This window comes from Merops nubicus, unplaced genomic scaffold (assembly GCF_000691845.1).
Source record: "Merops nubicus isolate BGI_N331 unplaced genomic scaffold, ASM69184v1 scaffold8646, whole genome shotgun sequence".
Classification (NCBI taxonomy): Eukaryota; Metazoa; Chordata; class Aves; order Coraciiformes; family Meropidae; genus Merops; species Merops nubicus.
In genome coordinates this window covers 8,174-21,078 of record NW_008614306.1, presented here as the reverse complement: position 1 = coordinate 21,078, position 12,905 = coordinate 8,174, and the positions used below count along the sequence as shown (strand labels likewise).

Here is a 12,905-nt window from a genome sequence, read left to right as displayed (position 1 = left end):
TCATTCTAGAGTTTGTAATTCGTACAAAAATCTGGATTTTTCAGCAATTTCATTTCAGCGTAAAGATATCTCCATTTAAAGGCAATCAAAATTGGAAAATATTTGTTTCCAGAAAATCTGTTATCAGAAACTAAAAAAAAAAAAAAAAAAGGTAATAACAAATGAAACAAAGAGTCTTAGACTGTATTGTGGTGGGCTCCAATAAAGTGATGCTTCAAATCTCTGAGTAATGACTGCTAGCATGAATATACCATTGTGCCAGAGGGGGGAAAAATGCTTTTGATGTGCTACCAAATGGAGACTTTTGTAAACAAGTGGAGCACAACTTAAATGTGTTCATCATTGTCAAAGCTTTTGGGGTTTTTCACGCGCATAAAGAACATCCCGGTGCCGTTTGCAGGAAGCAGCTCACTGCAAATAAAAATATTATGAATAGAAAGATAATAAAACAGACAAAATACATAGGTTTCTTTTTTTTTTTTTTAAAAAAAAATCATTCCAGTTTGTAACTACTTAATTCTCCAAGTGGCCAGGAAAGGCCGCAGATCAATAAAGTGTTTGTGAAAGACTGAAAGGAAACATAAACCCCAATTCTTCTGGCTGTTTGGCGTCTTTGTAAACTTTGAGCCGGGCAGGCCATCCACAAGACCATGGGAATGTAGAGCGAATTGGGTCCTTTGTTAGCAGGGGTGCCATGGCGTTACATGTATCACAGCCCAGGAATGCAGCCTCCGCTTTGACTGCCCATAGAGAAAATGCATTCGGCCTCCAGCAGAGCTGCCAAAGCTGGCGAGAAAAGATAAGGAAAGTAATAATTGCCCTTGGAGAATATATTCAACTGGAGCTCTTCAGGAACTGGGATTGATACTGGCAAGGAGCACGAAATGAATTAAACTTTCATGAAAAAAGGGAAGGAAAAAACAAAAAGGAGGGTGGGGCTCTACCTTGTCCACAGTTTTGATTTTGGGGGCATCCTACAAAGTTCCACCTCCCACCAGGAGCTGGCTGGTGTCCCTACCAGCAGTCGTGGCGAGCAGCGATTTCCTCTGGCAGCTCCGTTTGACAGTAATAATGTTGGCTGGGGCTCAAGCACTGCACATGGAGGGGGAAGGCACGCTGCACTAGCACCAGGAACAAAGATTCCATTAACGCATCTCCCCAAAAGATTTTCCATTGTTGGGTAACAGGAGTTGATAATAAATATCAATTATTTTGCTGCAGCTCTGGGGCAAAATAATTCATATTTATAAGTCACAGTGAGGCGGTTCAGATCTGCTTCACACAAAAAAGTCTGGTGGAGTGAAAAATGTACCCCAGCCATTTATTACAAATACACAGCATGACAAAGACTGTCTCTCCTCCCTGTGATGGGGAGATAGAAGTGGATTTGGGGGCAAAAAAAAAACCCAACCCACACCATATAGCACCATCCCTTAAAGACCCTTTTCCTCCTGCATACATTTGTCCTTGCTACTGGCATTGAGACAATCCTTGGCGACAAAGCACCTCGCTCTCATGAAGGAAAGCAATTCTTTCGCATTGTGCTACCAATAATCAGAAACCCACATCTTCAGCCTCACTGTCTGACTTGAAGAACAAAAGGCAGTTTTCAGTCTTAACCCCAAGATCTGATTTAAAAGGGGAGGGAAGGAGGGGGAAGACCTTGACCATTCATTAACAACAATCTTTTTTTTTTTTTATTTAGTATTTAAAGGGGAAAAAAATTCTTTGCACACAAAGTAGTACTCCAGATATGTATACGGAGTCTGAATTCAACATCTTTGAGCAAAGTAAACCTTTGTAGAGGAAAAAAAAGAAAAAAAAAAATCATGAAAAGGAACTGGAGATTAACACTGTTCATTCAGGAAAGCTCCAACCCCCCAATAGCTTGTTTGAAACAAAGTATACCCCTGTCTAATTGGTGTACAATTGTGTCAGGAATAGAGAGTGAAATAATTTAAAGACACTTAAATGGGAGAGAAGAGTACAATTCAGTCATTATTTCATATACCGCAACTTTAAATGGTACTTTGCAGAAGTAAGGAATTATAAAGTCTTTGTCTCAAAAAGCATACAAACTTTACATTCCAGTTTGGAAAAGCTTCACATAAGTGATTTACATACATACCCACTAACACATGCACATTCATATTTTTTATGAACATGCACTCAAATTCATACATACTTGTAGCACTTGTTGAAAGTTCTCCCAGTTAACTTTAATCTTTAAATTATTTCGCTAGGTTCCAAAACTGGTTTTGACATGTAAAACATCATTGCTATAAATTTGTACCTAAATCTGTGATGCAAAATAGCATTGAGACCATGCAAGTGGGATTTTTTTTTTTTTTTTTTTTGGTGGGGTGGTGTGGGGAGAGATTTGTTTTATTTTTGTTAATTTATTTAAACTTTTAAACACATACATGGAATATTCATGACAGATGCCCTGCCCAAAACACCCGAACTATTTAACTTGATTTGCCTCAAGTGGCAAATTGACACAGACACCAAGATCTGGAACATAACCAGCACCTGTTCAATTATTAAACTGTCTAAAGAAAGCATAGCTTAAGTTTTCAGTATCCATACACCAGTGCAAGAATCAACCTAGAGTGCAAGAACCAGGCATATATTGCCAATAAACGTAATAAAGCTTAATATAACACTTAAGTAATGAGTAGGCAAGAAGCCCCTTTGAGAGGAAGCACTGTAAGAAGAAAGCTTTGCTTTCAACCTGAAAAAAGCATTTATTTATTTTGCCTTGTTTAATAATCTTAATTATTGTATGCAGTCCCTGATCAGTCTCGTGTGACAGGGCTTGCTGGCTTCCCCCAAGGTTCGTTTTTAGCTGCATACCACCTACAGCAATTAGCTGCTTGTGCTTTTGTCTGTTTTCTGGCATTATGCCCTTCCCTTTCATGGGATTCCTCTTTTCTACTTGGACTAGATGTTTGCAAGTCTCCTGGATTTGAGCTATTTCAGCAGCAATTGTAGCTGAAATTCTTAATATTCTCATGAGAAAGATGGTTGTGAGGAATTGGGGGGGGGGAGGGAGGGGGCTGTGCTGTCAGCCTCTCAGAGAATGACTTGGAAAACCAATTTGGTGTCACATTTGACTCCTTATATGGAATACACAGGCAAAAAAAAAGCCTTCTGAAAATAATACCCCACACACATCCAGTTGGCACGGGCAAAGGGAAAAGCCAGTGCACAAAAAGTGAGAAAACAAGTTCTTAGATTTAAATCTAGCCTGAAATGACAATTATCAGCCATTTCCCTTTTTTACCTCACAGCTAAATGAAAGGAAAATATTTTCTAACAGTCTTTTTTTTTTCCACGAGTGGGATGGGAAGAGTACTGCAGCCTTGTTAGTAGCAGCAGATGCTTTACATGTGCACTTCATCACACATTAACTGGAGTGAAGTGACTGCTCCCAAAGGATGCTCATTCACAGATAAATCAAGCCTCCAGGAAAAGGAGCACAAATGAAAACGTTTAATGTTATCTATTGCCTGTGCCCCCAGCACATGATTCGTTGCCAGTTCAGCTGAGCCTTGACCCAAGGTAGAACTTAACATTTCAGTCTAGATTTCACATATCGAAAAATATTGTTTATAAGCATGGAAGAGAAATAAACAGGAGGAGGAGGATGGCAAACACTTGCCCAGTGTCACGTAAGGCCTACTAACATTTCAAAAGGATGGTGGCTGAGCGCCAAAGAAGCTGTTTAAAAACAGATTGAGACATACGTCCCATTCAATTTTTTTAATGTAAAATACAGGCCTACAGCTTTCCCCAAAGCTCATCATGGCTGGCAGGGAGACTCCCAGGCTGCAGAGCAAGAGAATTGGCTTTGGAAGGACAGATGTATGGTGACAATGTATAAGGAGTAGTATTGAAAGAACGGCTTGCACACATGCTTGGTCCTATAAGAAGAGCCACTCCAAGCCTACAAGCACGTGGTAGCTCCATCCTCCTAAAGCTTACTGCAAAAGAGGTCACTGGCACAATGGAAGTATCATTTATTTAAAAATTAACATGAACAGCAGAAGTTGTGCTGTATACAGAAGTGTGGAAGGAAAAGATACCTATTACAGACACCTAAAAGACCTGCAATAGCTCAGCACAACCAGTCACTAAAGCCATTCAGATAAGGGACACAGTATCAATATATACTCACATTCAGTTTTAACCCATATTGCCTTACCCATGAAAATATTCCACTCGGCGTCCAAGTCCCCTTGGTTGGCCAAGCAGCCTCTCATGACGTTAAAGCAGTAGTTGTAACAGGGCTTCACTGATATCAGACCTCGGCAGTGCGGGCAGTACATCATTTTCAGCAGTGCTCGTGTACCCTGTGGTGTGGGATTCACCTTTAAAAGGGAAAACAGAGAAAGGACAAGAAAATTAGCCCTCAGTCACTTAAGCAAAATGTTTATCCCAGCATGGGTGGGAAGACAGCTGCACAGAAGAGATGCAACAGGGTCAGCCACCGCTGTCCAGTCAGAGCTCCCTGCTTATGTGGTGCCGGGGTCTTGGGAGCAGATGAAAGGGATGTGGCTCACACCTCCTTGGGTGTACCTGCCACTGCGGGGGGCATGGATGGTCCTCTTTCTGCAAAACCTCATCTTCACTGCAAAACACCTTGTATATTGTGGGACTCCTCCCTGGGCTACAAGGACAGGCACCCCAAGAGGACTCACAGCACTCAAGCTCAGGGAGGGTGGTAAAAAGCGACCAAGCCAAAAGGCACACTGCAAGGCTGCACTAAGCTCCACTGCAAGCACACACAGAAGATGATGCCTTGATTTCTTGGGAAAAAGCAGCCGAGATGGGATGCCTGTCGCTATCCCCACACCAAACCCACCAGGAGCGTGCCCTCCTCCTCCTCAGGCTCCTGCCGGACAATCGCCCAGCAGGGCTCTGGGCAGAGAGCCCGGCTCCTTTATCTTACATTCAGCTCCTGCAACGCAGCATTTACATGACAGATACTTGGGTTCATTTATACTCAGCACTCATCATGCTGAATAACACTGTTCCCCACACCCAAAGGAGGTTGCAGCTACAGCCCCCCAGCTGAGGACAAGCTGAGAGGACCCTCAAAGCCAACATGCAACCGCTGGGTGTGCAAGCAGAGCTATCTGCAGCAGGCACGTCACCCTGTGAGCCCTCGACAGGGCTATTTTCCAAAGTGACTCATGGTCATTCATGTTTGATTCACTCTCTGGCCCAGCTTCAAACCGTTCATTGAAACCATTTCCACCCAGCTGGTCCGAGGAGCATTAGCTCCAGCACCACGTACTAGTGCCGAGCACGTGGTGGGTCAGTCTAAAGCACTGAACAGAGAAGCACTCTCAAGAGCAAGTTTAAGTGTTAACTAGCCACACGTGAAAATGGAAAATTAAGATGTGATTAGAGACACACTGACAAAATAAAAGCAGTCTCTAGTGTTTTAAGCAATGTGCTCGAGATTTCTTGTAAGGCGTTTACGGAAAGTGCTCTGAATAGGTTATGATCCAAGACAGTGCTGGAAGAGGAGACAGGAACACAGCCCCAAGGAAGAGAGAAGTCATTCAACACAAACAGCTGGAGATGTGGATGGCCTCCACATCAGATCTGCTGGAGGTCTGGATACAGACTTCATGGCAGAGATTACAGGAGTGGATGGAGACAAATGTATGCAAGGAAGAGCTGATGCCACACATATACTGAGGACCTCACTTCTGCAAAGCCCGTCTGAACACGAAGGCTACGGAGAAACTGAACGTGATCTTCCACTGTGAAAACTAGTTGGTACCATATGGAACTAGGAGGCAACAGATTTTAATAAATACAAGCCAGAAAACAAAAAACCCACTACATTATTAGGCTGGTTTTGCTAATAACGTCAGCAGACTTTTAAACCCTCTTTTCTTATGAAAAGAGATGATAGATGGAAGTCTGTTGCATTTCCGACAACTGCAGAAAGAGCACGGTTTCTCTTCAGTAGGCAAGGAAACTAGTCAGAAAGACAGGACAATTTCCTGCAGCTGAGGAAGCTCAGTGCTGGATTTTGGCTGGCCAGTAATGTTCATTCAGACATCATTTTACATCTCTTTTGTCATCTTTACTCTTCTTTTGTCACAAAGTCCCTGTTTGGCTGAGCAAAGTAGGAGATGATGTAGAAAGCTGTTTGTGGTAGTTGAGGAATCCGATTCAGATGCTTCAGAGCATATACACACATATATTTGGAAGGCACAGCAGGAGCAGGAGCCCCAGCAGAAAGCTCCCTATTTGGGGTAGTGTGGCTTTAAAGCAGAGCTAGTTCAAACACTGGGAAGAGCTCAAGCAACAGAAACCAGCTAAATCAGATGATTTATAGTTGGAAAACTGAAAACAGACAAATGTAAAGGTATCATCTGCCATCCAGATGGTACAGTCCTTGCATAACAAAAAAGTTGTGGGGGAGAAGAGGGAACTAAATAACATCTCACAGGCAGAGCTCTGAAGGATGGCCCAGTTCAGCAGTTTAGTCGTTTCTCTTATAAAAATCCCTTCCTGTGACACTCAGTGGTAGGTGCCAGGACCCCCACACTTAGTCCTGGGGGTTACCAGCAGATCCTGGCCATCCTAGCACTGCTGGCTCTAAAAGTACTGCTCTGCATCCTCCTTGATGAGAAAATGAGTAAAATGATGACAGCTCAAGTCAGGTGCTACAGCAGTTTGAAAGGGGATGATGATGAGGAGACTTCCCCAACCCTGTCATGGAAAGCTGCAGCTTTATGAAAGGGACTGCATGGCAGCATGTTGCAAAAAAATCACCCACACAGGTGGCACCTTCCCATCTTAAGTTCCCAGCTTGCCCCACAAGCACCAAGCAGCGGCAATCCTGCAGCATCCCCTGCTTTGATATTCCACAGGGTTTGATCATTATGAATCCCAGCAGATGCAGGGGAAACTGAAGCTGCTTTCCCACATTCCACAGCAGATGACATGGCACGGTCACTTGGATTAGGTCATCTGAACAAAGACCTAGGATGCTTTTAAAGGCAAACGGTGTTTTCCTTCCATTCCCCCATCGCTTTGCAGCTCTGAGCCCACACAGAGCTGAGCAGAGGGTGATGGCAAAGGGGGTGAGAAAAAGACAAACCCCAACCTGCAGCGACTGCTAAACTGAGCCCTAACTAGTGAAGGATGTAACCCACAGGGAACCTGTTAGTTTGCAATAGAGCTGCAGACGAAGAGGAAGACAAGGAGGAAACTCAATAGATCCAGCCTTTGACAGTGTTAGAAGGCAACAGAAAGGCACACAAGCAGAGCTCACCTTCGAGACAGACTCTGGGCAAAGATTATGAGCAATTACACTTTGTTACAACAGTGATAAATACTTAACTGCTGCATATTGCTGCAAGGAGAACCTTAACCCCTGGCAAGGGGCCCCATACCCGGTCCAGACCAGTTCTGGATCTGTCAGTGGGATGTGCCATATGTTGCACTGGCAATTCTTCACAAGCTTTTAATGTTCGCTCTGCCACACCAGGTGCAAGCTCTTAAAACACCATTGTATGTAATAGTAAACCCAGATATGCTTTGTTCTGGTGTTGTGTTTATCTTGGAAAGCAACTCAAGTTCATTCAAACCCTACTCTAGAATGACCCTCAAAACCAAATAATCTCCTTTCTAATAAAGCACAGACCCAAAGAAAGCTTTATTTGCTGAAGAGGATTTACTCTGGTAGATTTGAGCCCAGGTAGTAGTAAGCTCTAGTGCAAATACCCTGTAAAAGCTTCCTAATAGAAGTAAATGCACTCCAACCCCTTCCTTTTATCTTCTGAAATTTATTTCCTTTCCATGGCGTTCCACGGCACTGCAGCAATCCATCACCCTGCAGTTTCATCATGTAAATTACAATTTGTCCATATCTATACACTTTGTCAAACGTGAAGATTAAAAGCTGCTAACAGATGTGTTTTGGCACCAATCTTCACATTCATATCAAACTTGCTCCTTAAAAACACAGATTTGCACACAATTCACAAAAACTAAGGGAAAAACAATTCTGGGCTTCATTTAAATGTTTCATATTGTATTTGTTGAGATACCCCCCAAACTTAGATTGTCTGGTGAAGATACAACCATGTTCTTTCAAAAGTGACATGCTTTTGGCATAATAAAATCTGTTTTTTGTTGGTACCTTGTCATACCCACCCCATTTCAGTCTTACGTAAGGGAAATTGTTTGTCATATGTCCTCAGCCTTTTCCAGCTTGCTGGCAATAGCATTTGGATGGATACATCTTGTAAAAACTTCACCATTGAAGTGCACACCTATCAAGTGAAATGCCTTGTTAACAGCTTATCAGAAAGCCTCCAAAGCTCAAGATAAACTTAGTTGGGCAAGGAGATAAAGTTCAGAGAAGCAACCTTCTTTCTTTCTCGCCTCCTTCCCAAGGCAAGGAATAGCTGAGGAAGGATGACAGAGCTCCAGCCACGGACAGTCCTGTTGGGAGCTCCCACCAGCTGCCAGACAGCCAGAGCCACATTCTGTTCTCTCACTCTACCCTCAAGTTAACATTAAGAATGTTAATAACAACATTTAAAACCCTGCCAGATTTAATAACTATTTATAACAGAACTGATAACTCAGGCTTTCTTATTTTCCTAGCTTGCACAACAACATGATTTGCCATGCCAGCAGTGCAGCCACCAGAAAACAAAAATCCAACAATTTGAAAATAAATCCAGTGAAATTACTTTTTATTTACACCATGTTTTCTTTGCAAAAAAATAAATGAATTAGGGCAACACTAGATACTGAACACCGAAGGAGTAACACAGAAAGATGTTTTCATGACTTCAGAAACTAACTTCAAAGCTGACTGAAGGACTGTGGGATGCTCCAGGTGACCAGCCAATTTAGACAAGTGAAGTGTCGTCAGTGTTTAGGACCAATACAACCTTGTATCATTTTTTCCTCCCCTCAGTGTTGTGCAAGAATATTATCCTGGCACACTCCAGTCCAGACGTTCAGCTCACTGTGAAGCACAAGATCACTCAGGCAGCTCTTGGTTTGCTTCCCCACCCCAAATATTCCAATGAAACTGTTTTGGAATTAACTACGCATTTAACCAATTTTGCTGGCCCTATACTAGCACATGAATAATTTAAAAAGCATCTGGCTCACCCACAGATTTGGGCCTCCAAAGTCTTGCACAAGGGAGCACATTTAGGAGTGATATTTGGGAAGAGCTCTGTGCCTCATCAGTATTTGCTACCCATGGTGATGTCTGCTGTAGCTTTATCTTGTGTGTGGAAAACTTCAGGAGTACAATTACACTCAGTTCCCCACTTGCTCTGCCTGCCCCAGATGTGACACTGCCAGAGAGGAACAGGAGAGCTCCTGAGAATCACTGGTCACTTCACCTGCCCAGTTGTAATAGTAACGCGTCAAAAGGGGAGCGCTGTGTTTGCCTTCCCCACCAGCACCCCGAGCCCATGTGGGGCAGAGGGGACCTCACAGTGCCAAGAGGACATCTCTTCCCCTCCACCAAATGCTTACAGAGTGATGTCCAGGGTCAGGATCCCCTGCTCTCAGGGTCTTTAGGACCAACGTGCCTTGCAAACACAGCTTGCTCTCCAAAGCCCCTGCCTCTCCCTGACCCAGAGATGCAGCAGATCATCAGTAGCAGTCCATTTGCCTTAATGAGCAATCCAGTGAGAACATTTATCTTGGCAGCACTACCCAAAAACTTCTTTAGTTATCCTTTGCATTGTTTTCAAAATTACCAGCAGAACAGTGTAGGGGGAGGCAAAGAAATAAAGGAAAAACCCCAAAGAGTAGACTAAAGCACTCCTGCATGATGCCATCAGCGGCAAACCCGCGGCCGCATCCACGCGCACTCTCGGCCCATTAAATCCGTGATGATTGCTGCTTGAGTATGCTTTGAAGGCTATGCCTAGTGCACACCCTTAGATGGCTGGAGCTGAGGCAGATGCAGCCACATTCTTGGCAGGTCTTCTCAGGGTCATCTTTGATGTGGAGAAGTGCTTGGTATTGTTTTCTGCATTGATGTTTGCCCTTGGCACATGGAAGGCAACAGTGCACAGCAACCCCTCAAGTCAGTCTGGCCCCACAGCTTGCAACTTGCTGCCTGGACAGCATTGCTTCTTGAGAGAAGTTCTCTCTGCAGCACTAAAAGGGCTCCTTGGCTCTTCCGGCTGGCTCTTGGTTGCCCATGAAGAAGCAGCATCTGCTTCCTGTCTCCTCTCAGTGCGTTCAAGCAACATCTTATTTCAGTCAGTTCCCTGGGAGCGTCTGCTCTTGCCCAAAGGCTACCCAGCTTCGCTGGATCTAGGAACATGAACTTCTTCCTGAAGAAAGATGGACACATTCCCCTTAAGTCAAACCCAGGGCAAAGATCACACAAAGGGAGATTGGACCTTTGCTCTCTGACTAAAATTTTAGATCCTTAAATGGTGATTAAGATGGTCACAAGATTTACTGAAATAGGAGCTCATATTTTTGATGACATAGGCCTTAATACTTATTCATTCAGGGATTTTATTATTTCTATATCACTCCTTCTTTCAAGCTAATGTCTGGTCCACATTCAGCTTCCATGCTGAATAAGGCAGGAGTAATGGTTCAGGAGATGCAGCTGAAGGTAAGGAAGCTCACACAAGACAGTGGGAGGTTGGCTTATGCAGGCTCAGCACATCACCTTGTGCTTGACAGATGCTTCACTAGAGATGAAGCAGCTCAGAGCAAAGGGGCTTAAAAAGGCCACTGGGCTCTCACTCCAGTTTTGGACTGGCTGCAGGAAAGGAACAACCTGGCCCCTCTGCAATTTTCTTCCATAAACAGTTTGAAGAAAATTCCCTTCTTAGCTGCTATCACCACACTTCTTTAGAGAATAAATGCCAATACCAAAGAAGCTGAGCCTCCTTCATCCTTCACAAACATCTCCAGCAGCTTCCTCTCAGCTGTTCATGTCTCTTGAGGGCAGCAGAAGATAAGATAGGTGTATTGGGAATGCATATAAAGCTGTGCATTATTTCATACGGCTCATATCCATGCTTCCAACTCAAACACCTTTTCTTGCACGCAACCGAAGCTGCTGCCTGTCCCAGACAAAACAGACAGGGTTCCCAAGGACAGGCTGGAAGCATCTCTCCAGCAGCTCAGCTGCTTTAGTGGCAACTGCACCTTATGTAGGTTTTAGCACACAAACACTTGTCAGGAAGGAGATTTGGGAGCCTCCAGAGCTCCCAGCAGTTCCTCAAACAGCTGAACTCAATGGCAAGAGAGAAAGTGGTAAAAGAATCTGAAAACCACAGTTAATTAACATGACTCTCCTGGAGGGCTGCAGAAAACTCACCACACTGCACCTGCAGCAGGTCCCATCCACACATCTGTGGTCTGCAGCTCTGCAGAGAGATGGTGACACAAATGCAGGGATTTTGATGTCATGTGGCCGCACCCTTCATCCTTCACACCCCTCTGCTGCTGAACTCCTCCAGACAGACCTCCTCTTCCAGCACATGGGTCAAGCAAGCTTCTCCTGACCCTAAAAGAGCGCTGTCAGGGGACTCAGTCACTGACTTCACCTCCTCCTCCTCTCCTCAGAGCTGGGACCTCCATCCCATATCCATCACTGACCTGCACTCAGCAAGCCCCTGGGCTTTGCCCTCAGAGGTGTCATGACCCTTGACCAGGCTGCTGGTTTAATCGCATGTAACTAATTAAGAAAACATCTCTGCAACTTGAGAGCTATGTAGTTGTAGGTTCTCACTTCTTTTGGTCACTCTGGGTTCTGGCTTGTATTTTTTCCTTTTTTCCACCACTGGCTAAGGCAGGAAATGTCACTGCTGGCAGCAATTTAACCCGGCTATTTTAGTGCTTGTCAAGGGCTAAGTAGCAAGAGAGCAATTAGGGGATGGGCAGATTTCCGTCTCCCAAAGGCGAGGGCAAGAAGGTCAGCGAGAAAGTACCAGGCATCAGCAGACGGCTGGAGGCCACCAGCCCCTCACAGCCCACCTCAGATGCAGGACACATCTCTAGCAGGCAGAAACAGCATCCAGAGTTTTCTTCTCAGACCTTCTGCTCAGGATGGGTCTGGAGAGCTTTGTACTTTTTGACTCCAAAGGAGGGAATTTGAGGGGGTAAACCATGTGAGCAATCTGAGCATCAAAATTGTGGATTTTAGACAGTTTGAAAAAAGTCTGTGCTTTCTCTCCACTGTGTTCAGGCTTATGGCTTCAAATCCATTTTCTAGTGTTCTGGGTCTGAAATCAAGCACACTTGAAGCTTTCCAGTATTATCTCTTCCCTTCCCCCTTTTACTCCCAAACTCACGCAGGAGCAATACCTTTCTAAACACATCTCCCTAGTGAAGAGGTAAAAATATATAGGAGCATTAAAAAGCCATTAAGACCATTCTACTGTAAAGTGCTCTTTGCTCTCCTGATAGCACCCCAGGAAAGCAAAAAGCAGCTGACCCTTGCAGTAGTTTATATTTCTTCTCCTGAGTATTTCCAATTAAACATTTTTTAACTTGCTTGTTACAAAACGCATTAGAAGTAAAACTAATTTGCATTACTTTAGACATTTTCTCATAAAGAAAAATAGAAGATTAATCCCTCAAGTTGATCCCTGGTACAAGTAGTCATCCTACTATAACTCTTGAGTAAAAATAATAAGAAAGCAAAATCAATGGAGTCATTATATAGAGCTCAGCAAAGTCAGGTTAATCTATATGTAATATGGGAAGCCTCAAAACACAACCACAAAGCAGCAGGCATAAAAACATAAGCTTTTAAACTCCTGTGTAGAATTTCCCATTGTGTCTCACAGAAATGTGACGTTACATTTCCACTGAATGAGATTAAAACACTACAGTAAAGATTATTATTCCTACCCCTGCTGCAA

General features: G+C 43.8%; 1 protein-coding gene across 1 annotated transcript in view; it reads right to left on the bottom strand.

Annotated features, from left to right (window-relative positions):
* GPC4 (glypican 4) overlaps positions 1-12,905 on the bottom strand; it is a gene marked incomplete at its 5' end in the record, with an annotated part of 22,221 nt that overhangs the window by 6,896 nt on the left and 2,420 nt on the right. Inside the window, one exon of the mRNA XM_008942178.1 lies at positions 4,208-4,373. Within this exon, the coding sequence (XP_008940426.1) occupies positions 4,208-4,373 (166 nt within the window). The remainder of the gene's footprint in view (positions 1-4,207; positions 4,374-12,905) is intronic.